Source organism: Falco naumanni, chromosome 8, assembly GCF_017639655.2.
Source record: "Falco naumanni isolate bFalNau1 chromosome 8, bFalNau1.pat, whole genome shotgun sequence".
Taxonomy (NCBI): Eukaryota; Metazoa; Chordata; class Aves; order Falconiformes; family Falconidae; genus Falco; species Falco naumanni.
This window is the reverse complement of record NC_054061.1, coordinates 21,428,398-21,454,143: the sequence shown is the minus strand read 5'-3', so window position 1 is coordinate 21,454,143 and position 25,746 is coordinate 21,428,398. Positions and strand designations below refer to the sequence as shown.

The 25,746-nt window shown below is 44.0% G+C and overlaps 1 protein-coding gene across 1 annotated transcript in view; it reads left to right on the top strand.

The window, feature by feature from the left end:
- Nucleotides 1–768: 768 nt before the first annotated feature.
- PFDN1 (prefoldin subunit 1) overlaps nt 769–25,746 on the top strand; it is a 32,550-nt gene continuing 7,572 nt past the window's right edge. Inside the window, exons 1-3 of the mRNA XM_040602643.1 lie at nt 769–915; nt 1,100–1,266; nt 16,214–16,298. Coding sequence (XP_040458577.1) covers nt 883–915; nt 1,100–1,266; nt 16,214–16,298 — 285 coding nt within the window. The 5' untranslated portion in view covers nt 769–882. The remainder of the gene's footprint in view (nt 916–1,099; nt 1,267–16,213; nt 16,299–25,746) is intronic.

The following is a 25,746-nucleotide window of genomic DNA, read 5'->3' as shown; positions in this document are numbered from 1 at the left end:
TGATGGCCTCATCATGATCTCACCCCTTATGTGAACCAGCTCCAAGGAAAGCTCCTGTGCTGGACTGATGGTGAACCACCCGCAGGCAGAAGCAGGCCACAGGGTGCTGCGGGCAGCAGGCAGTCAAAACCCCCCCGGCCCCTCTGAGCCCGGCTCGGTACCCTGCCTGGTGGGCACACCGCCACTTTGGCCACCCCTTGGTGCTTCACTGGGCCCGAGGCACCCAGCACCCCCAGCCCCAGCACACCTGCAGGTCTGGGAGGGGAGGGGAGGCACCAGGCATTAACAATCACCACTCCGGCCCCGCTTGAAGCACCCGTTACTGCCTTTTGGGCTGTCCTGGTGCTCCGGCTCCGGGGCCCTCTCCTGTGGCCAGCAGCGGGCCCTTCTGTGGGTGCTGGGGGGTAGGGAGGCGGCAGGGGTGTCCCCCGCGCCCCCAACGCCTGGCAGCGCTCCGCCAGCGCAGGCGACCGGGCCGGGCGGGTGCCCCCACGGCTGGGCCCCACCGAGCTCAGGAGATCGCCAGCGGCGCCTCGGGGCTGCCCAGGAGCCTGCGCCGCCCCCGGGCCCGGCCGAGCCCGCTGGGCTCCCCCCGGCTTCGGCCTGGGCGCACCCCCGTCAGACGGGCCTCGCCTCGTCCCCCGCGCGGCGCCGCCTCCCGCTGAGGCGGCTGCGCTGGGACGCGGGACCGGCCCACGGGGAGGCCTCGTCCCGCCCATCGCAACCGGGTGCCCCGGCCCCGCGAGGAGACCCAGCGGCCCCGCCAGGCGCCCCCCCTCGCGGGGGGAGACCCCCGGCGCGGCGCCGCGGAGGGGACGGCGCCCCCGTCCCGCCCAGGCGCGTGCGCAGCAGCACACCGCGCAGGCGCCCTGCGGCGGCAAGATGGCGGCACCCGTGGACCTGGAGCTGAAGAAGGTACAATCCCCTCCGCGGCGGGCGGCGTGTCCTCTTCGTGTCCTCGGCGGTGGCTGTCCAGTGTCCCCCCTTCCCTGCAGCCCAGGGACAGTTCTCGCCCCGCCGTCCGGCCTCAGCAGCTCAGGGCCGGCGGGCCGTGGCCTGTTACAGTCACCCCTCACTGCCGCTGCTTTCCCCCCGCCAGGCCTTCACCGAGCTGCAGGCCAAGGTGATAGACACGCAGCAGAAGGTGAAGCTGGCCGACATCCAGATTGAGCAGCTGAGCAAGACGAAGAAGCACGCCCACCTCACTGACACGGAGGTCATGATGCTGGTGGACGAGACCCGCATGTACGAGGGCGTGGGGAGGATGTGAGTACCTGCCTGGTCTCTGGCCGGGGCTTCCTTGCTGTGTCAAGCACGGCTGACTCCGTGCTTAGGCGTACCTGGCTTCTGTAGCAGAGTGCGGCGGTGACTGTGGCCCCGTGCACAGGGAGACCCCCACCCACCCCAGCCTTTGTGTGTAAGAGGCCTCTAGGCTGTTGCCCTGGGCAGGAGGTTCTTCCCTTTACAAAGAAAGTGCTAGCTTTCTCTTAGCATGTTCATTTGTTTTGTTGGCTTTAATTTTGAATTCCAGCAATCTGCCTGGCAATGCAGTAAGACTTACTGGGTTTTATCTTTTGGCGTTAGCTACCAGCTGCTGTGAAGGAGGACTGTTACAAATGCTACTGGCGTTGTGTTGTTTTGCATGCTGGCTGGCTCTGCTCCAGGCCATAATGGTCTTGTCTGGTACCTCTGGGAAGTTTGTAATCTAGACTAGCAGAGCAGCTTTCTAGTGACAAACAGCATTTGTGACAAGGCTCTTAAAAATCTGTCCAGCTTCAGTAATTTCCAATGTAGTTTGCATCAGACTCCTTAAAAAATCCCTGTGCACAGTTCATGTGCTCAGGGCTTTGCTTGCACAAAAGTTCTACAGAAATGACCTTTGCAATATCATGCTAGGGAATGGATTTAACAGGTATTGCCTGCATTTTTTAAACCATTGGAAGTGAGTATAAAGCTCATATGGGTAGTCCCAGTGCACTCTTAAGGACCTGCTTCCATCTATTGGATGGCTGTCAAAAGAAACACCTTAAACCAGAACTAACATGTTTTGATTACCTTCTGCAACACACTTTGATTTGACTTCAGCAGCCTCTGATGGAAGACTGTACAAAGTGGTTTCAAATCTGAAACACATGCTTACTTGATAAATATTACACTAGATTTCTGTGTTTTTGATTTGATTTTTCCCTTGTGTGTTGGACAACAGTGATGACTCTGCTCAGCTTGGGATGTGGTTTTGTGAAACACTGAATCTGCTCTGACTGCTGCCAAAAGGAGGGGTGATTGTATCGACCTCTTCTGCACCCTGTGTTTACCCCACCTTCTTCATGTCAAAGTGGATGATTGCAGGGCTGAGCAGTGAGCTAGGTCAGACTACAAGTGCCCTGATCCATCAGACCATGCAATCTCCAGACTGAGTTGTAGGGAGGTGGCAGGACTGGGAAGCCAGCAATGGTTTGCAGTTTGCCCTTTGCTGCAGGTTTTCAGATGAAGTTGTACCCCGGCTGATGGAGGTGTTCAGAGTGACGGAGTCCCCTTCTTGGCTCCCAGTAAATAAAGTTTTCCATGTAGGTGAATTAAATGCTGGGTTTGTATGGGAATGCTAGTGACAGGTATCTTACAAGGAGATAGATTTTGGTCCCTTGCAAGAGGTGACTGATTTGATCCAGGCAGGCTGTAGGTGTAGCAAATATTTTTGTTTGGAGTAGTCATGAGATGACTCATAAGGTTTTTTTTCTGTTTGGTTTTGTCACAGAGCAGACAGACAAAGAGTAGAAGATAATTCTGTGGTCAACAGGTTTTTTAAAAGCTTTTTTAAAATCTGAAAGTATAGAATTATTCTCCTATATGGAGAATTCCCTCAAGCATGTGAGTGTATTGGTCTTTATCATAAAGTAATCCTGCTCGTGAATCAGATGTGGGTAGCAGATGGTGTTTCCACACTGCCTGAAATGCATTGTCCTGCTTTCTGCTTCTGCCTTCCACGTAGGAGTAGGAGTTGCTTACCTTCTTTGTGTCCTAAACCATTTACACTTTCTCTGTGTGCAGCAGCTGTGGGAGTGACAATCTTCTGGGGAGTCGTCTTTTGCTTACCTTTCCATGAGCAAACTGGATGGCTTAGGTATGGCAGGCAGCTCTCGCTTCTCAGGGATGTCAGAGGTGCCATCAGAAAAATATTTGCATTATGATAGTATTTAAAAGCTGAACTCTTAATGGGCTTTGTTGTACTAGCTGCTGTGCAAATATAAATTAAGAGTGCTCTTCTGAATGCTGCTCATTCCCTCTTCCCACTGCCCCCAACCTTAGCTTGGCATGATATTTTTGTGAGCTCTGCCTGTTCTGGCCATGGGTCTGAAGGCTCCCTTACCAGTTGGCCGTAATGCTCCGTTATGATCTGTGTCACTGCCTAGCATGGAGAACATGCACCAAGGACATGAGGATCTTCCTTGAGCCTTAGCAGAGAATTTACTGCTGCAATCTGGGCTTTTAGCAAAGCAGGCTAAAGCAGCCCGTGAGGAGGAGTTAAAATTCAAGGGCAGCCTAGCATCTTGTGTTCCACTGGACACCAAAGGAGGTGGTCATTATGGTTCTGCTGGACATATAAGCCATGTTCTGTGAAGTAGAATTGCAGATTTTTTCATGTGTTGGCTTCATTGGCTTGCACAGATGTGGGAGTTCAGCCACCAAAGCGATATTTGATGTCTCAATTTCCTTTGCATAATCTAGCATGCAAATGTTAGAGGCCTAGTGGGTTTCAGTTATCCAGAAATGGTGGAGGTCTGCATCAGTGTTAACTCCTATTATTGGTGCTCTTCTGACAGCTTTCTGGGATAGCTAAATTAGTTGAAGTAAGTTTTGTGCTTCTATTCCTGTGCTCAACTTTCTTCCCCCCCTCCTCCCTCTATTTTTCTTCTTTATGTCATTTAAGCTGCTACTTAGAATACAGCTTCTGATAGTTTCTCTGTTTTTTCTCCAGCTTTGGTGGTTTGGGGTGTGTGCATAGGGCTAGTACATACACATCCATAGGATAAGATACTCCAGGTCTTTGTGGAATTTGAAGGCTTGATTAACTGTGGTGATGTGCTGCATCCTGGGAGGAAATCTGCCTAGTTTGGTACTTGCTTCTGCACTACTTGGAAAGGAGTTGTGCAGTTTTTGTTCTCTGAACCCCTGTCTTGAGCCTCTTTCCTTCCTGACAGGCTTTCCCTGCACCACTGGTAGATGTGAAAGTCCATTTGTCATTCCTCAGCTTGGTCCTTTTTTTTATTTTTAAACATTGTAGTGTGTATAATGTATGGAGGCCTTACTGGCCTTTACATGTGGGGCTCAATTTACTTTTGCTATAGCTATTTTTGGTTTGACACAAGAAATGTCAGTGTCACATAGTATGAGATGATGAATTACAGTGTACTGTATGTATCCGTGAGGCTGAGATATCATCTGAATGGTGGCATCTTGCCAAATACATTTCAGTTCTGTTACTTCATACTCTTTTGAAAGACCTGTTACGTAGCCTGAGACAACTACCACTATGCTGGACTTCTGCTTAAGCTATTTGTGAACTGATATCATCATATTGCTTTGAAAACTATGCTGAAAGTTTAAGCTTCAGAATTCTGTCTGAATATTTCAGACCTTTCCCTTTACATTCTTTTAACTTATAACCTGGATGAGATCCTTATTTACAGAATAAAAATGTTCAGCCCTTGTGCTAGGCACAGTGAAGAAAGCAGCTTTTCATGCCATGCCAAAATAGATAGTCAGTTTTGCTTTGATTTTGCTTTATCATCAGTTTACTTCTACAACAGATGGGAGAACACTTGAAAAATAAAATAAGAATGTAAAAATCAAGCAAATAATATAGCACAAATTTGTGTTCAAGGTTTTCTGCAATTATAGTAATTATTACAGCTGTCCCCATAAAATTCTAGAGTCACACAAAGTCATTTTATAGGGACAGCTGTAATAATATCATTTTTTACTCTTTTTTTTTTTTTTTTTTTTTTTTTTTTTTTTTTTTTTTTTGTTAAGAGCAGTTCGGAATCATACACAAGTGAAACCTGAGAGAGGATTAAACGCTCTTGATCATTCCTGGGACTTAAAATATTCCTGCTTGTACTGTGATTCTTGGTTTTGTTTGAAAATGAGACCTCATAAATCACTGTAAGCTCTTTCCTCGGACCCCTGAAGACATCAATCACTACTGCATACAGCTGTTGTACCTGCATTTTTACTTTCTCTCTGTGTGTATGAGATTGGCGTTCAATTCTACCAGTATAGATCACTGCAGAATATGGTAACTGCATTGTGCTTCCCGCTGACATTTCAAAAAACTCACAAAGAACTGAGGGACATACAAAGTTTAGTCTGTATGGTTCAGTTACTAAGTATAGTCTGGTCTGTGAAATTGGAGTGGCTTCTCTGTTGTCCATCTCCTTGGGTAAGGCTTTGTGGTGCAGAGTTCAGTGCTGAAGTCCAGCTGCTGGGAAGCTGACAGGTGCAGCAATACTTAAATGAATTCCAGGGACAAGCGTGTTGCTGTCAGCCTCTGGCCAATATGTAGTTTGTAAACTTGAAGCTCCTCTGTCTAGCTGTTGAAAAAGGGAAGATTTTATTTTCCACAATGTCTGGTGTGTCTAGTCAGTACAATCAGGCACTAAACTGCGAAGAAAACAAAATTTCTGTCTACTGCTTGGTACTTGACCACTGTTTATGCTGTATGTTGAACAAGATTGTTGGGAGATGGTATGTGAGGAACCAAAGGCTACGTGGCATGACAAGTGCATAAGCCATAAGGTTTCCCATCACCCAGTTAGTTTTCATTTCAGCTTTTTCTTGATTTTGAACTACTCTCTTTTGTTGCAGCCTGAACAATGCTCTTCAACAGTGTTATGTGTGTGTGGGCCTATAAAGATCTTTTCAGAGAACTGTCACAGAAAGCAAAAATCAAAAAGATGCATGCCGGGATAATGCAGTAGTAGTCTGTACAGGTGCCTTTGATTTGAGCAGTGAAGTAAGGGGCAGCAGTTGGTTGTCATCCTCTTCCTGGCTGATCAGGAGGTTGAGAGGAGCACAGCTAGTCAGTGGGCTTTGTGGTAAACTGCTGGGAGTCTGGACTCCTGGATTCTGTTCCAGATAAGAAAGGGAGCTTGTTCTCTTGGGCACAGGTTCCTTTTCCAACTTGCCATCTTCTGATTTCTGAAACATCTCCCTCCTGCCCTTCCCCCACTTAGTTCTCAATCTTATTCCAGCTGCCCTGGGCTGCTCATTTGTATCTCTTGGGTATCTTGGTCCAGTTATAGCTCTCCTGCCCTGCTGCTCTGCATAATTTCTCCATGCAAGATCTCTTCAGAGAAGAGATTTCCGTGGCTTGCAGGCAAGGTGTAGATCTGCCAAGTTCCAGGAAACAGCTGTATTTCTTTAAAAAATCAGCTTTGGACAGAGAACTGGTGTAGAGTGGATGCATCTGATAAGTCAGTGTATAAGCAGTCAAATGTATAAGCAGCAGAAAAAAGGGTCTTACAATAAGAATAATAGTTGAATTTAAAAAACAGATGTTTTACTTAGCCCTACTTGAAATAAACCTCTTGGTTATAGTTCCCTCATCTACTCCATGGGCATTGTGATAGCAGATTACCATACAGCTTGTAGTTGATGCTTGGAGACATTTAACTCTTTAGGACTAAGACCATGACATTCAAACAAACCTGTTCCATTTGTCTTTTCTTTATCCCTGACTTCTTCCCTGCCTGTTTTCTAGTTAACACAGAGGAAGGAGCTACCTGGGTAAATGTAAAGGAGATGAAATCGAAACTGAGAAGATGCGGGTCAGAACAGACACAGACTACTCATGCAGACTGCTGTTGTTGCTAGGAGAGACAGTCTGATCTGTTGTCATCCACAGGCAATGTGCTGTCGTACAAATGCCAGAGCCTTCAAGAGGTCTTGCACTTGCAGGGCAGCAGTTTGGAGGTCAGACTGTTGTGGGGAGAGAAGGCTGTAGTAAGGTACCTTTGTTTTGTCCCTACCTCCAGAAGGAGGAAATCTGGGGTCTCCTGCAAATGCAACTCATCTTTTGCTTCAGTGCTACAGAGTTCTCTTTGGTTACATGCTGAAACAAGTATTAAATGTTTTGGGGAGCTTGAACTGCTCCTGCTTTTGTAGCTTGCTGTGCCAGATGACTTTGCAAAAAAATCATGGAACATGACTGTCTTATTTCTGAAGTTGTCCAGGCACTTAAAATGTCACTCTGATATTCTGAAACAGCAAGGAACTTCCCGATATTTCAATATTTAGTGGATTTAAAGTAATGTATTTTGAGTCTTTCCCCCCCCATTTCCTAAAGGAAATATTGGAATCAAAGGTCCAGGTCCCTGGGGAAATATGGAGTTCTAGGGCACTTCTTTCAGAATATAGGGCTGATTCTCTGGTTTAGCGTGAGCACTTAAATTTGGCTTTCCTGTGGCAGAGGAGAATGGCCAAATCACTGGACTAAAGTAGTACTGGGAAAGTCCCTGTCATATCCTTGTCTGGCTTGGGAATGCCCTTCCAGGTGTGATGTCAAAGGATATCTAGCCAGCGGGGCAGGGTGTGACATGAGGTACCCAACACTCAGGGTTCGCAGCTGTTGGATGGAGGTGCCCAGCATCAGTTTCTGGTCTCATACGTGTATGTCAACAAAATATTTAAATTTTACTTGTAACAGCCTTAATACAAATGAGAAGTCTAGGTCCAAGCATCCTCTGACCTAGCCGCATGTTCAAAGTGTGAAAGCAGGAGGGTTAATTCATGACCCCTACATTAAAAAACTGAAGTAAAATAAGAGGAAACCAATTCTGTGGGATGAGATCTCTATTTTACACAAGTTTAATACAGAGATGCAATAACCGAAGTGCTGAACTCGGGAATGCTACAACAGCTGTCTTGAATTTTTAGTTTTGTTTTCTCCAAAACTATTTGCTGAATTAACAGAATATTTCAGCCAGTTTAGAAAAAAATAATAAATTATCAGGCTTTATGAGAAGCAATTTTCCAAAGCACCATCGAGCCTTTTCAGTCCACAAATGCTGATTCTAAAGTTTGTTCTTACTGATCAGGAAACAACAGTGTGATCATTTTAGTGCTAGCTAATTTAACTCTAGCATCCAGAAATACCCCTGTACCAGTCTTATGCTTGAAATCTTTTGACTGTGTTATCTTTACATCCACTTCTGTGATGTTTGCTATATTGCTTTCTTTGATGCTTTGTTGTAGCAGGATTTGTGATATGCAAAAGCCAAGGCTTTGCTATTGAACAACCACAAGCCCATAGTTGAGTCTTGTTCCTCACTTAGCACTTCAGAGTTTTTTTCCTGGACAAGGCACAAAGCATTATTTTATTTTAATTTTTCTTGCAACTGTGGATGGATTTGCTTTTCAAAATATGTGTATCCTGATTTTATATATTTTTTTTCCTTGTATAGGTTCTTAGTGAAGGGTAAACGTAAGTTTGCTTGTCAGAGTATAGCTCTATCTCCTTGTCACTTCATTTACTACTGTAAAGTTCACCTTTCTGATCACAGAAGATTTATCAATAAAAAAACCTTTTTTAGAGAAGAAAATTATTTAGTTTAGGATTGGTTGACCAAGGTGTTCACACCCAATGGTTGTTTGTTTGTGTTTCCCTAGGTGTGTGTTCATTTGATGTTGTGGGGCGGTGTGTGTGTGTGGTTTTTGTTTTTTTTTTTTTATTGTTCTTCATTAGGAATTTGTGAGAAATTCTTAAAAATACAGGAGACTTTGGAAATGGATTTTGACTTCCCATTATTGGAAAAATGGTTTCTGTTTTCTGCTGCTTGTAACTTTCAAATATGGTACAACCTAGACTGGAAAAAAATTATTTGAAGTGCATCTGCTAGTAGGCATGCTGTAGTCATTGGAGTTTCCTGTGTTTAAACAAGCTACAGGTCGTCATTGATACATGCTAAAAAATTATATTAAAGCAAAATTAGAAGGTAAAACTACTAAACCAGGGATATAGTGAGGAAAAATTACTCGTGAAGGTTTCATCTACATGAACTGCAGTCATGTTTGCACTGTTTTCCCCATATAGTTTGAATCTCAAATGTTATTAATTCCTGTGTGGTATAGAGGAGGCATTTGCTTTCTTTTTTTTATTTAATTATTTTTTTAAATTCCATCTGTTTCAATTGAGCCTTCAAAAAGAATCAGTGTTCTTTAAAAGCAGACCACAGCACTATTTTTTTATTTTGGGTTGTGCTATATTTAATACACACTTAGAGGTATATTCCAGCTTTCTTTTTTTAAAGAACCAAGCATGAACAATGGTATAAATCTACCATCTAGTTAAGTGTCTGGCAATGCAAAAACTGCTGTTTGCAAGCTGTGTTACTATCTTGGCTTGAGGTAATGTAATATGCTGTAGCTATTGACAGATTAAAAAAAAAATAAATTGAAAACTCAATGTAAACATGGCCTGAAGTGTAGAACAAACCCTATTGCCCCTCAGCAGGGTGGGATGGACATGCTGGGCCAGTCCATGGAGAGGTTTGAGGAAGCAAACTGTGTGGCACTTTCTGTTCTCTTCCTTTAGCTCCTTAAAGTAAATAGGTTTATGGCTTACAAATGATCATCTGAGTAAAAGTTACCCTTGTTGTGGCCTACATAGGACTTGATTTGGACTGCTTCCAGTACTGCTAATCCAGGTCTCTGTGTGTGCTCTAGTGATGTCAGGCTGAGTTTGCACAGGTTCTGCTGCCCACCCGAGATGCTGCCAGCGTGCTTCAACTGATGTCTCCTTCCCAAACAGCTCCTTGGTGTGTATCCACCTCTCTGAGTGCAGTAGTAAAATGACACATGAACTATAAATTGCTGCTCTTGGAATGTGTTCATATATAATCCTCCCAATATAAGCTGCAGGATTTGTTTTTGCTTTAAGGTATGTGCTGCTTTGGTCAGGAGGAGGCAGGAATAGTTAGGTTTAGCTATATCAAGAGTGACCCAGTGAGATGACTGACCACTAAAATAAAAGCAAACATAGGAAAAGTTTCAACTCCATCTGTTTCTGAGCAGCTCTAGTGAAGGCATATGATCTGTTGAATGGGAAATTCAAAATCAGACTGAAAAATGTGAAACCCTTAGACATGAAGGGTGGCAGCGCAAACTATAATTAGGCATGCTTTTCCCTTTTTTTTTTTTTTTTTTTTTTTTTAATATTGCTTCCTTGTCTTGTTTGGAACTGGGTAATTCATCCAGGATGACTAAAACTGGAATTCGCTGGGATATAAGCAGCGCCTGTTATGAACTGTGTAAGGAATCATTTATAGAAGCATAAGCAGACCCTAGGAGAGTGGAACTACTGGGTGCTTGCAATTGCGCACAGCTGGCACCTGTTTAATCAAGCTAGATTGCTTGGGATCAGCTTGTTGGAAGCCTCTCTTCCATTGGCTTTGAACAGGACTTGAAATGCAATAATCCTCTACTGAGTATGCTCAAAGCTTGAACAGCAGTGCAAGTTCAGAATTAAAAAACATCTTTAAATAGATAAGGGCATGACTGGGCTTAGCCCACTTTTCTTATGGAGTAGTCTAATGAAGACGCTTGGTTTCAAGGAGCAGGATATTCCATGTAAAGGACTGTGCTGTGTTATAGCACAGCATGTTAATTTTCTTAGAAATACAATAAACGTGTTAAAATGGTGTTATGACTTTGTACAAAGTTGATCATTTTCTTTTCAGTATCTTAAGTTTTTGGAGAGTTCCTCAAATGCAACAGGAGCTGTAAAGCTGAAATTATGGTGACCCTTTGTGTGAACTGGGAGCCAAGATGAATGGACTTTTTAGATCTGTCATTCATCAGTATTCGGGCAAAATAGCACTGGAATGTTCCTACCTTTAAAATTGTCTGTCTCTGAAATTAGGCAGAGGAGTATATATCAGTACTGGGCAGGAGAAAAGGTAAGGCTTCCCCTGGTACCCTATGCAGATTCTTGCAGTGATCTGTGTGGACCCAAGTGGGAAGAGTTCCTTTGCAGACTGGCAGGAGGGAGCCCCATGGCCTGCTGTGTGGCTCCTTCCCTCTTGGTTTTAATACTTTATTATGAACAGCCTCTTGCACTGGCAAGCTGTGCAGGAGAAACACCTGGACCATGTTTCCTAACCAGAACAAGAAAAGGAAACAGTGTTCATGTCTGGGACAGATGCCTGCCACTGAAAGTTTCAGACGTAAAGGCTGAAGTTGGTTGCAGTTGCAAGTAATTGAATATGAGTTCTTAATGGAAAACCTTAACTATGAGCATCACTGGTACTCCTCCTTTAAATTTAATGACTTGTATGTCGTAATGAAGAGTGGCATGTGCTGCACAAACATCTCCATAACCTCATGCGTTAAGAGGCAGATCTTTCAGTATTTAATATTAAGTCTTAAAAGTCAAGTAAACAGTACATTTTGGTGCAAACAGACTGAGTTATGGAATTACTTACACTGTGGGTGTGTATGTTTGACACAAAGGAGCAGACAGATTATGAAGTTGACAGCATTGCTGACCAGCTTGAGTAGAGCCTGAAGACCATTTTGACCAGGGCATAAGGGAGTGCTGTATAAACACTGAACAAATGGGCATCATATCTAGAAATGTATAATTGGGAAGGGGTAAGAGATCCCTTCAGAAGGAAACAAGCAATAAGTTTGAGAGTATATAAACCACTTTCTCTGCCTTAGGGAAACAAAAATCCTGATGTGGAGCTAGCAGAGGGAGGAAAATAGAAACAAGTGGGAATATTTAGAGTGAGGTTTCTCTTTCAGTTCCTTTGTGCTCTATTTTTATTCCTTGTATTGCACTTGAGAACCAGCAGTCACCAGGAGACTGGAGCACATAGGTACAGCCAATTCATAAACACTTCACTCTATTACAGAGCTGCTCTTGTTGGCAGCGTAGGTTTGGCTAAACGTTGCTGGCCTTGAGAACCCTGCCTCTCTTGTAGCTTTTTTTCTAATTTTCTTTGTTTCGTTCTGAGTTTTGACCTTTATGTATGGACATGGAAAAATATCTAAGTATCTGGAATAGGGCAAATCCTGCTCTGTTTTTACTAGCCTTTCCCTTTGAAATGGGTGACCAGCTGAGATGTGGTGAACTTGTCTGTTCTGACCCAGATATTTCTGGTGTTATTTAACAACAGTGAAAATGTTCCTGTCTGAGGAGGTGATTGTTAATAAGCTTTGTAATTGCCACTGTGGTGCTGAACATTTTTCTGAACCATTGTGTCATTTTTGATAGTGTAGGTGTTGTTTTTGACAGATCTATTAGTGTGTGCTGTGACACTTCATTGAGAGAAGACAGACACAAGTGAACTTACTTACCAGGAAGAGGATTTGGTTTGCTGCTTGTCTTTTGTGGACTATCAATACTTAAAAGCCATCCCGTTTTAATGTACAAACTCTTGGAGCTGGGAGTCTCCTATGGTGGACTCCAGCAGAGCAGTCTGTGGAGGTAGTTCTTCAGTGCTGATCTGCACCAAGGAGTTGGTGTTAGTTCTGTCATCTGCCAAGCTCAATGTCACAGAACAGAAAGTGGCTTCTCAGCTCTGTGATGTGGTGACTCTAATGTGGGACCAGTTCTCAGCTGGTGGTGTACCTCCAGGCAGTGAATGAAGTTCATGTGTTTGAAAGGCTCATTCACAGTCTCACTCAGGGAAGAGCCAAGTCCTCAGAATCTCTCATGGTTCTTTCACAAGCTTAAAAATTCATAAATAAAATAACCACATTTAACTAAAACCAGGTGGCAGAATGACGCTGCCCTATTTCTCCTGCTTGGTGAGAAAAAAAAAATACCATCAAGCTCGTGTTTTACTTAGGATAATTGGAAGAATGAAATCCTGATTAAATTTAAACTCTGGTTTATTACAAGTGCCCTGCAGCACCTCTTACCTGGTGAGCAGAACAAGCTTCTGCTTTTTTCAGGTGCTGCCATAAACCACATTATTTCTTGAGGTAAAATCTTTGGCCAAGATCTCCATAATATGTGTATCCCAAGCCAGAAGCTAAAACACTGATGAGTTTTTTGAGTCCCTATGTTGGAAAGTGAAGCCACAGATTTAAATAATTAACTGTGGATGTGGATTTATAGTTTCAGCTTTCAAAAAACTGGCTTTTAACAGCTTACACAGCAGTGCCTGTGCATCCTTTAGGCTGAGGGCTCAATGGTCTTGCAGCAGGGAATTAAAATGAGTGGTTCAAAGCTGGTACTGGTGGAGACCTTCTGAAGGATGCTGCTGGCCAAGTCAGGGACATTTGATCTGCTTCTGAGCCAGTGTGTGAATGCATATAGGTTCCAGCCCACTACTAGATGGCAAATAAAATTGGGGTGGTTGTGTTTATGCCCAGCTGCCCACATAAGTCTTGTCAGTGCTAACTTCGTTCATCCAATTTTAATTTGCTGTCGCATGTCTGCCAGTGCATTGCAGGAGGGTGGGAGGGAAGATATTTTCCCTGATGACTGCTGTTGACATTTGCAGAATAGAAGTGAAGTCAGCCGCTTGTTTGTTCAAAGGTTTTAGTGCCCATAGTGGTTCTCAGCCAGCTGGGATTGCTTAGTGCCTGCAGTGCAGCAGGAACCTTCTCAGCTGCAGCACGGGAAAAATTGATCAAGCTGTATTGGTGTTTAACTTTGTTTCTTAGGCCAGGAGCATCAGTGAAACCAAAATGATCAATTTTGCTATACAGTTTTGGGAAGCAAATGGGAAGGCATTCTCTTCTTCTTTGCTGCCCCCACAAAAAATGGAAATAATTAAGGAAATGTTCATATACACACACAGGCTCAGGGAAGCTGTGACTTGGGAAAGGACTGATGGCTTTGTTTATTGAGGGTATTTTGCAGCTTTGATTTTTCACTAATGGCAGAAGCAAGGCAAAATTTTAGTCTTCACCCCAAAATCTACAGGGTGTATGTGTGTGAAGGCTAATGTTTGTTTCTTCTGGTATTGTAGGCTCAAGGTAAAAGCATCACAATTATGTGGTTGCTGGTGATCCTGAAAAATAGCTCCTTTCTGGCTGGATCCAGGCTTTGCATCTAATAGCAATGTAAATGACTTCCCTTTCCTAGAAGGGTGGTCGTGGACTTGATTTTCACAAGACTGAGCAAAACCCATATTTTATTTTAACGGTGCTGCAACCTGAAAACATGAAAAAGTGGATTGTGGGTGCATCTAATGGAAAGGGAGGATTGAGGGGGAGGGACAAAGAAAGTATGAGTGAGCTGTGTTGTAAAGAACAGGAGCAGATATAGAACAAATATGACACCAGTAATAAGCATGAGCTGAGACTGGGAAGAAACAAGGAGAAATTCAAGAAAAATGCAATGTGAAAGATAAAGCAGAAGTTACTGTAGAAAAGAGGAGGTGAAGTTGGACAAGGGAGAGAATTGGAAAGAGGAGGAGGAGGCAATTGCTAAGTGCAGTTAATAGCAGCACTGAAGAGAGTTATAATTGGAAACCTGTTATAATTAACTGCAGTTCTGCTCCTATGCATTTCAGGAATGCATGTGGCAGGTAGTTTTCCTTTTGGCTGTTGCATTGCTGATGCAGAGGATGCTGGGTTTCAAGCCAAGTGGCAGATCCGCATTTGTGTTTCCCAGGCACTGAACAAACTTGTTAATAATGTCATCTGTCATGGGAGATGGCACTATGAACTGATTTCAGACTTTTCTGTAGGGGACAGGGAATGCACTCTGATTCTGCCTTGATTAGAGCTGCTCATTTTAACTGTTCAAGCATGAGCTCTTGTCACCTGGCAGGAAGACATTGACCCTAGTTGGTGCTGGAGGGAGACCTTGACCTCATTGGTATGACCTGTGGAGGCTCCTTCTAAATCCCCTGGGGGACTTTCTAAGTAAGGAAGGGCCAAATCTGCGGCTTGTACATTCTTTATGTCTGGAAGGCTGAAAAACAACCGTGGAGGGTTCCTAAAATTCATTTGAACTTAGTTGTCCTTTACCTCTTTGTCGTATCCCAGTGCCACATGCTGGGGAGCTGGTTTGGATGTTGGTGCTCCTTCAGAGGCTCTTCTGTGCAAATCTTTTTGTATGCTGGTAAGCTGGATTGCTGTGACTGAGATGTTATGGATGTATCTTTCAAATCCCTTTGGCAATTAAAAAAACAGAAGAAGTAGAAATCAGGGGTTGCAATTTCAATGAAAAATAACCATTTCCCACCCCACAAAAGAACACTGTGAATGTAGAAAGCATGGGAATTTGGAGCTCAGTGAGAGTGTGTGTTAGAAAGCAAAGCCCTGGACAGTGGGAGCTGTGAAAGCTCAAGTAAAGGCAAGTTTGTCATGGCTCTGTGTTTCTGGTGGAAGCACCTGTTTTTGTATCACCAAGTCACAGAATGGTTTGGTTTGGAAGGGACCTTCACAGGTCATCCAGTCCAGCTCCCCTGCTGTGGGCAGGCACATCTTCCATGGGCTCAAAGCCCTGTCCAGCCTGACTTTGAACACTTCAAAGGATAGAGCATCCACAACTTCTCTGGGCAACCTGTTCCAGTGTCTTGCCACCCTCATTGTAAAACATTTCTTCCTTATGTCCAATCTAACCTGCCCTTTTGCAGTTTAAAACCAGTGGTCCTTGTCCTGTCATGACAGTCCTGGGTAAAAAGTCTCTCTCCATCTTTCTGAGAAGCCCCTTCTATGTATTGAAAAGCTGCAGTTAAGGTCTCCCTGAAGCCTTCTCTTCTCCAGTTTGAACAATGACAACTCTCTCAGCCTTTCTCTGTAGAAAGCTTTGGGTTTTTTGTGCAGGTTTGTTTAGGTTGTGACCACTAAAATGGTCGTGAATTGCTTTTACTTGTGAGAGGCTTCCCTGACTATATGCCATCAACTGACTTAGATCCTTTTGAAGGGAATGTGATGACAGACTCCCCTTGCTAACTGTGTGCAAGAATTGCTTTCAAATCATTCGGGGACGCTGAATGATAGAGGGTGATAATGTGCGTATCCATTCTCTTCCTCCCAAGTCATACATGAGATTTAGTGAGCAAGCCTTTGAGGCCAGCCTGGTGGTTTGTGTGAGGTATCATAGCAATTTTTTCTGCCTCTGTCCAAAATGCATGGGTTGAGGATGAATACTTTGCAGAGGTCACCATAGTGTAACTTGGTGTGTGGCTAGGTGTGCAACAGATGTAAATATCCAGTGGTTATCTTGTCTCTTCTTTTTCACTTGTAGGTTTATTCTTCAGTCTAAAGGAGTGATTCATAATCAGCTCTTAGAAAAACAGAGAATAGCTGAAGAGAAAATTAAGGAATTAGAGGTAAGTTTTTGGCAGGTAATGATGATGAAAGTAGAACCTTGAAGGTCAACAAGATGCTACATCCCTTGTCTTTATCTGGTACTTTTCATTCTGAAGGATTGTAACTAGGTGAAACACTGCATCTGTTACAAGTAACCTACAGGTAATTCATGTTACTTGGTTTCTTTTCTAGATCTACAATCCTAGCAGGGAGTGATTGTTTGCTCTGTGTCCTGATATGAAAACTGGGGGTGAGGGATTCAAATGAGATTAGTAGGAGCAAGGTTTAAAACTAGCAAATGGATGTTTGTGTGATTATTTGCAGCAGATAGGTGATGTGAAACTTTACCAGTGCTGTGGATATTAAAAGTTTACACTGGCTCAGGACAATTGCACAAGTACATGCGAGAGAACTCCATCGAGAATTACCAAATATGTAGAAATGGCATCCTGCTCGGGAAGTCCCTGAGCTAAAAATGTCTGAAGGCTGGGAAAGTATGAGGAGGAAGTACCTTATATGCCTACCCTGTCTTTACACTCTGTTCTAGGCATCTACTTGTAGCTGCTGTTGAGGACTGGATCTAGGGGGAGATGGGACTTTGTTTTGACGTTGTGGTGTTCTTATGTTTATCTGGTTGGAGTTTTCAAGGCAGAGAAGAATATCTAGGAAATATAAAGTAGCACAAGTTCACAGTGTTTAAACAAGTTATCTAGTGAGTCTTGACTATCTTCTAGTGGCTTACAGTTCTTGGAGAAGTTCAAAATGTACTTTTCCAAGGCTGTTAATAGATTTTTTTTCTTGATGTCCCTAAAATGTAACTAATACAAAACCCTGTTCCTTGGGTTTTGGGGAATGACAGAGGAAGCAAAGACTGAGTTGTGTCAAGCTGGTTATCTCATCTGTTAGTGTGCTGGAGAAAGTGAGTGTGGAGACCAGCTTAGTAGGGACAAGGAGGAATAGGAAGTCAGTGCTCAGACTTGTGCAGTTCTGTCTCTGTTGTCTCCTATTTACACTAAAGCAGAAGTAGAGTTTGTTGTTGGGTTTTTTTTTTTAATTCCTTCTTAAGACTCAGCTTGCTTGGGGAGCAGTAGGGCAAGCACATCAGTGTGTGTTGCATTGCCTGGAGTGCAATATCTGTGCCAGATATTAAGGTGTTTTGCCTTTCTGGCCATGAGAACTTTTTCTGCACAGGGAAAACAAGTACTTCATGGATATGCTATATATTTAAGGTGATGTTAATGCAGACAAGCCACAGTCATTTTTATGATCAGGTGATAAAAGCAATTGTATCTATCCTGGCTACTCTGGAGATATCCCAGATGCCAGTGGCTTTGTGCAAAGACAGCCCTGTGATTGGGGTTGGAGAACTTCATAGCAGCATGTCTGCATTTGGAAGTGATGGAAATGTGGCTGACAGCCTCTGTTTACAAACAGCCCATTGGGTCCCTTACTGCCAGGTCTAGTGGGCTGTGGTCAGCTTTTTGGCTACTGTGTCCTTCAGCTGTGCATCTCAGTTTCTTCCTGTTCCTGGTGGGGAATGATCTTACCTCCTGAACTTTCTGATTGCTGAGTTCAGCAGAATGGATGGAATTCCCCCCAAATTACAACCTTTACCATTCTTACACAAAGCCTCAGCTCTGGCTGCTTTGCAAATGTGTTTTTCTGCTTCATCACTCCCTGTTGCTTGAGTCTCTGGTTATGACCACTGAATTGAATTTCCCAGCAATAGTGACTGTCCCAAAATATGGTGGGATTGGAGAGGTGGTTGCCACATGGGTTGGTTTTCCTTTGTAACTATGAATAGTAGGGCTCAGATTGACAAAACTTTCCACAGTTTGTTGTAAGTGAATATTCAGGTCCATCTTTTAACTACTCTGCTTCCAGCTGGCTAGCAGTTTTGTAGAAAGGATTTTCCTTAAGCTTGGGATTTGCAATGGAAGAGGACAAGCTCTTAGAGGGACAATGCTGGAAGCTGAGATCTCAAGGGAAATACCTGAGTCCAGGTCAGAGAGCACTTATCATAGGAGTAGGGGATTTTTCTGTCCTGAAGAGAAGTTGTGACAGAAGCAGGAAAGAATGTGAAACTTTGTGACCTTGTGCTTCCACTGCACCATTGTAAAATAAATATCAAACCAAGATAGGTTAAAACTTCCATCCATCCGTTATTAAGACTCGAAGGATTTTAAAGCTTACATTGTTAACTGCCTTGTTAATTACTCACATTTCTCAATTTGCATAGCCAAATCAAGCTGGTCAGAGTAATCCTCCAGTATCTATATGGTGTGGCTGATCTGGTTACTCATGTAGCACAAGCTTGAGACAGTTGTGCCTTGCTTTTAGGATGCTGTTGCCAAGATATTGTGAAATGTGTGTTTTTGATACAAACCTGGGTTTCAGAAATGCTCTCGCTGCTAGCTTGCTGCTGTTTGCAGAGTAGCGCAGCACAGAGGGCTGGGCTCACTTCTGAGCTCTTCTGTAAATCCATCCAGCTGTGTAGCAAGGAGAGCTCCTGCGTGCTGACTATTTGTGAAAATGTGGGCTTTAACCCGCTTCAGAGATATGAGCTGGGTTTCCAAAGTTTACAGCTGTCAGAGTGAACTTTGAAAACAGTGAGGGGTTTTGCATCTGGTTTGAAAGCTTCTTTTCTCCCTCCTCTGGTAGTCTCCACTGCAATGCATGATTGCAGTTGTTCCCTTTCCCTCACTCCTCTCACTTGGGTTCCTCTGCTGTTGGCAGTGGTGTGTTGCCTTTTTCAAGGTAGCATCACAAAATTGATTTGATGCTGCTAGTTTGATCCTCCCTGCTGCTCATCACATGGCAAGCAGCAAGGAGAACCAGACCTGCCTTTGTACAAGGCTGTGAAAATAAGGCTTGGCTGGAATACACATTGGGTGTACTTAGTGAGAGGAACTGTGTCCTGAAAACATCAGAGTGGTATGGATGTGTAGGAGGGGGCAAATGTGTAGCCTCTCAGTTACTCTGCAGACAAAGCAAGGTAGCTTTACCCTTCTTCTTAAAGCTAAGGTATGAATGTGAGTATGTACATATGTAGCATTCTTAACTTCACAATTTGTATATAATCCTTTGGAATCCAAGTAGACTGCCCAGGCTTGCTGGCAAAATGTACATGCCTGCTTAAAGTCTGTGCCAGTGAGGCTTACAAAAACCTGTGTGAATCTTGCAGAGATTGATGGCATAGGCTCACTTACATAGTGGCATGGGAAGCGTCCTGCTTAGTAGTAGCAATCAGATCTTTCCAGTCCAGATACTATCAAATTCTTGTTGTGTGTCATGGTACGAGTGGTTATATGTTAAATCTATTTTGAAAGCATTCTACAGGGATGAACACAAACTCTTTTTAGCTCAGCAATGTTTGTGCAGTATTAGGAGAAAAACCAAGTAATGTTTTTCTTCCCTTGTTTTTAAGGAAACATGATATGTGAGGGGTGGAACAATGCTTTGCTTCAGGAAGTGTTATCCGTTTCCACTGTAGGGCTAGATGGATTCTGTTTTTAAATGTGGCATTTTAAAAAGAACAAACTCTATGATGTTATAAAGACATGGAAAATTGATTCTTCATTAGGGGTGGAGAAAGTGATTATCACTGTGTGTTTTCTCTGATAACGTCTGATAATCCCCTTCTCTCCCGCTATATTCAGCGTGTTTAGTTGTCAGGCGTTGTCAGACTAAATTGCTAAAAATAACAAATAAGGGGGAGGCTCTGCTGGGCAGCTCTGTCTACTGTGTGCCACTGAATTTAGCTCCTTCATGAAAAGGGCAAAAGCAACCTGCTTCTTTCTGGCTGAACTGGATTTTGGGTTTAAACTCTGACCACAACATTGTTATGCACTTGTTTCCTAGACAATTCTTTCATACGTGTATGGGAGACTAAAAGTTTACTGCTGTGGGGATAAAGGCTTGGTTGTTTTCTTCTCTGTCTGATTGGAGTAGAAGATACGATCAGGAAAGCCATACCTTAGTGCTTGATTTCTAATTCAGAAATTCTTCGTGTGATCCCTAAAATGCCATGTCCAATTATATCCAATATCCCACACAGAAAACTTCTTTGCTCTTGTTCATGGTGCAGAAATGAACGCTGCTGTCAAACACTGCTGCGCTCCGTGTTTAAAGGCTTAGATGTTGTCGCAGGGCTCCTTCCTGGTAAAGGTAATAAATGACTGCATTGCAATGCCTTATAGTGACCAGACATCACAGGTAACATCAGATTTCTTCCCTGGTGCTGCCAGGGATGGAAACTTGCTCATGCTGTGGCTTCTGTTTCTCTAATCTTTCTCTAGGAGCTTTAAAATGGCTTTGCTGCAGCCCTGAGGCATAATGGTGGTGCCCACCTCTATGAGTCAACCAGGGCGTCTGTAATGGTTGCCACAACAGTTTTTGTACCCTGTGGGAACAAAGATTGAAGCAGGTGAGGTGGGGCTGCAGGGAAGTGCTGGAGCCTGGGAGTTCATGTTCTCTGCGCAGGTATGGCTTGGACAGACCTGCTTGGCGTGGCTGTGTGCCTCTGATGTGCTCCTGTGGCAGGTCTCTGGACAGCCCTTCATTTTTTTACACTGAAACCATCAGTGTGGAGGCCAATTCTGAGGGTGGCTTTAATGATGTGAAAACTAGTCTCTTGAGATTTGCGGTGCACTTTGCAGACCACTAAGCGACCATCAGAAGGTAGCAATTGTTAGGCCGTCCCCAGGTTAGATCCATTTCTTTAGGGGATTTACAGTGTAGAAGTTCTCATCCTATGGTTGGCTCAGGATAGGCCAGTGCCCAGGAATGTGCGGTGGGCTTTTTAAATAAACGGGAAAATAAGGAATGTTCCTGTTTGCTTTGGAGGGGGGAAGCCTTAAGAATAGCCCTCTGTGTTTTAGCCTGGAGCAGGTTTTACTTGGGATGAGTGTGCTGTTCTCTCATGCCATTGCTGGCATGCATGCACCTACTGAGGACATGATTTTAAACACATGTTGTCACAGAAGGTGCCCCTTGTTTCTAAGCGTGTGCAGAGACGAGGTCAGCCCCTGGCTTGGTTTCAGCCCTGTTGGCTTTATGGCCTGGTCTGCTCCAAGGAAAGCTGGTGTGCTTCTGTTGCTGTTGTTCATACAGAAGCCAAGCCAGAGCCATCCGTGTAACCTGGGGGCTCAGATGCAATCAAGGTTTGCAAGCATGTACGTAACTCCTCTGGCACAGATTGTTTGCAGGTTTGGGGCAATGCTGGGAAGTAGTCTGCTTGTCCTGGAAGGTGGTGTGGTTTAGGGTTGGGTTTTGGGCTTTTTTGTGTGTGCTCTTTATTTCCCTTTCTCGCTCTTCCCTGCCCAGCTTTACAGTATCTGGTGTTTGGGAGTTCAGAGTGGTGATACCTCTCTTCTCTTGTCCTTGAATCACACCTTGGATTTTCATTAACTCTCCCTGGCCATCTACAAGTCAGGAGTCCAGGTGTTCTCCGCAGTCAAGAGAAAGACAGTGCTTCCAGAGGGTCACTTGTTCCTAGAGGTGGTCTCTCTCTGCTTGCTTTAGAGGGAGGCTGGACACCTGATGTGGGGACAGATGGAGTATGGAAGTGAAGTTAACATGTAGGGTTAACATTTGGGCTTGCATGGACCTTTTAGGAGAGAGCTGTGGGAGCTCCACAAATTACAGATTGGTGTGAAAGTGAGCTGTAGAGCCTCATCAGGCCCCCTGTGAGGACCGGGCCAGGTGGTAGTCTTCATCTTGCATGGCTTTGAGTGTCTGAGGTTCCTGCAGGTGTCTGGGCAGGTCCTTCTAAGCACAGACATTTGGGCTTGGTGACATTCCTGGGAAATGTGTTTTATCTTGACTTTGTTGGCTTCTGTCATCCAGACCTGAGTCTGTGTTTTCACTCAGGGCTTGCTCCTGCTTTTCAGGCTGCAAAGCTGGGGCTTATCTTGCCTTTGGAGGATATAGGTGGTCCAGCTGCCTGCCTAAGCTTGCTGTCAGCTCAGGAGCATCCACAGGCACTCCCGTAGGAGAGTAGAGCACAGCCTGCATGGGCAGAGCTGTCAGTGATGGGCTGCCCTCCACGGAGATGCTTGTTTTGAAGAAGGCAGTCGCTGAAGCTAACTTCCTCCCCCCCCCCCCGCCCCCCCCCCCCATAGATCTGGTTGTCTTACAAGGAGGAGAATCTGCATTGTCATTCCTGATTTTTGTAATGAAAAATAGTCTGGACAATGAGAAAAATAGGCTTTAAAATAATAAAATAGTGAGAAGGCTGAGAGTCTAAGGGTCATAAAGCTAATGCCATCAGGACAAAAATCAATCTTCATGGGAAGTCCTCTGACATTGGACAGGGGCCATACAAATGTAAAGTAAATACTGGAGGAAGTGGGACGTAGCTAACGCTGCTCTAATTCTTTTTGTCTCCTAAACTGACTATGCTGATGGTGACATGAATAACAGGCCTTATTACTTGCTTTCAAGGCTGTGATGAGTCACTGAGTTAACTTATTTCTTTATGTTTAAAACCTAGTGGTCTGTCTTATTGTCATTTGTTAAAACTGAGGATAGCAAAAGGATTGTATTCTTACAGCCTAACTTGATATGTATTTTATGCTGTTTGTCTTTTATCCAAATTATCTCTTATCCTAGACATATGAAAGCTGATCATGTGCAACTAGGACCTTGCAGCTTTAAGAAGGAACAAATGCTCTTAAGTAATCACAAGAAAGGTGGTGTATTTTTTAAATACTGGGTTTGGTGTTTGGTTCCTATGGTAGATTTGTTAGATAAAGATCAAATAAGAATGTGTTCTGCTTTGAAAATTGTGTTGCTTTGAAAATTGTGTAAGAAGTTTGTCCTATGTTAAATAGTGCACAAGTCACTGATTGCAAAACATGACATTGTAATCTTAAGGCGTAGAAAGATTGAAATCATCACATTTAAGAGGGGATTCCCAGCTCTCTGAAATGGTCTTCCGCTGGTTTAGATCTGAGAGGCTTATAAAAACTTTAACATCTCACCACATTTTCTTTAAGAGTCGTTGTGGGTGGTGCTGATTTTGGTGGAATGATGTCTATGTGTATGGGTATGCATTTGCAAAGCTGGATCTTTCATTTGGAGCAATCATTCACTGCAACAGGTTTTCAAACTCCCAGATTTTTTGCAAGCAACTGCTTAATTAGTAAGTCTTTGTTAGTCTTCCCTGCACTGCAGACTGCAAAGTAAGCACACAAACTAGCTGAGAGGGCAAAGGCTTCACGGAGGGAGACCTGGAATTTGATGACTCTTTATTTTCACTGTTTCTACCTTTATTTTTAGGTGCATAATTGTAGATTTTAAAAGCAGGAGAATAATTAAATAGGTGGTGATTTCTTCCTTTTAAATCCTTTACAAACTAGTTATAGAGATGCTTTCAAAATTAATGTATGCCAGCACTTGTTTTGGACTTTTTGGGGTAGAGGGGTGGTGCTCCAATTAAAAAACCAAACAAGCCAACCACAAACCAACAAGACACCCCCTACCCCGCAAACCCCCTGCAACCAACCAACATCAACCAAAAAAACTAATGGAAAAAGCTTTTCAAGCAAACTTTGCCAGTATGCTCGCATTCCTTTGTAATTCAGGGGAAAGTGAAGGACATTATGCATTAATAAAAAGCCACTTCTGCTGCTGCGTCTGAATGGTTTTGTCCATCCAGGAGCCTACATTTAGTCATCTGGGTCTGAAAACGTTGCTTGTTTCTTCTGATTAGCATTAAGCTGCTTTTATGATTACACTGAAGTCATTTTAACACAAAGTTGGTAGATAAGTCTGTCTTTGCCATTTTAAACCAGGGTCTGATTCATTGTCAAAGCTCTCCTTTGTGCTTATGGCTGCAGAAGTATCCAAAGCAATGAGCTGAGCTGGATGCGGGTCCCTCTCCAAATTCCTCCTTGCTTGAGTAATAGTTAGTCATAAAACCAGTGCTGCTGTCCTTGCCTTAGTCACCAGGCCCATGCCGTTGCTCCTCATTGTCCTTTATGCCAAGCAGCTCCAGGGAGGTGGATTATCTGTGCCCGATAAACCTCCATCCTGCCCCCATCTCCTCCATCTCACCTAGGGAGAACAGGAAATAATTATTTTGAAAGCATGCTCCTGCATGTGGGAGACCTGACCCAGCCCTGAGTCAGCTTTATAAAGCCACACCTTGCTCACCAGGTATGCGGGGAGTCACAACTTCCCTTGGCCCACCGCCCGGGTCACTCCTCTGAACTGTAAATGTGTTCCTGGCGGGGATGTGGCTGCTTTCTGCCTGCAAGGCAGCAGAGTTCAAGCGTGTCTGAATTAGGGGGGGATGCTGGTTAGTTGGGAGTTTACATCATCTTTTTGTTGCTGATTTGTTCAATGTTTGAAATTTATGGAAGTAATTTTTCTTTTAAAATGGCCTTGTTTGGCCGGAACTGCAAGAGATGAAAGGTGTGGTATGATTTTGCAAAAGTCATATTGCTAGGAGGTGTTCCAATGAGCCGTACTGACTCTGCAGGACCACAGAAACCAAAACACCAAATTAGGGAACTTACTACATTTTGCAAGAGGTGAGGGACACTTCTGCCAAAGCAAAACATGGGGATTTTCAGAATATGAGTGAGTTTCCACCTCCCAAAGTTCTTGGTGTTTGACCTGACTCTGCTGTCATAAGCCTGGTTCCGGTGCAGTGTCTGACCTGAAGCAGTGTACCTCTGAAAACTGCTCTAAATGAGTAATTTTGCCAATAAGGGGTGTCCTTAAAGGAATCCTCTAGGTTGATAATACATTTCTGCTGCCACCTATTGAAGGTTCCCAGTTGGCTTCCTTTTGTACTAGTTAACATCAGGCTAGGGTGCAGGAGTTCACTGGAACAATGCGTCATTTCCTGGTCACAGAGAGCAACTGTCTCCACCTCTAGTGAAAATGCTGTCCTGTGGCTGAGACAGGTTCTGTGCAGTGTGCTCCCAGTGGGCCTGGGGCTTGGGGACAGAAAGGCTGCTCTGCGGGTGGGTTTTTCTGCCCCTTATGTTGCCCCTTCTTCTCTTGAAGGTGGTGTCCCTTGGTACCCAAGTGTGGAAAGCAGCAGGTGTTTTTCCAAATGAGCTTTTTCAGTGTATGTTCCTCAGGGTTTAAAGGTGCTACGATAGTGATGAGGGAAGCCCTGCTGGTTTTGCTGTAGCTAAGATGAATACATGAGGAAGGTAGATTTGCACTAGCTGTTCTTTAGGCAGGTTCTTCTAAAGATCCTCCTGAGTTGGCAGGTGCACTTGTATGCTTGATGTCTTCTCTTCTCCACTCTAATCCAGATGGTTTTGAAGTGACAGCGGGTCCCCGTTACCTTGTGGAGAGAGAGGCTAAGGGAAAACCCAGGGATCTGAATCATCACTTCTCTTAGGTAAATCGCATCATCGTGCTTCTGTCAGCAGCTGTCGTCAGAAACCAGCTGGGCTCCCTTCCTATTACACTTGAGCAAAACTTCCTATTCTCTCTTGAGCAAAC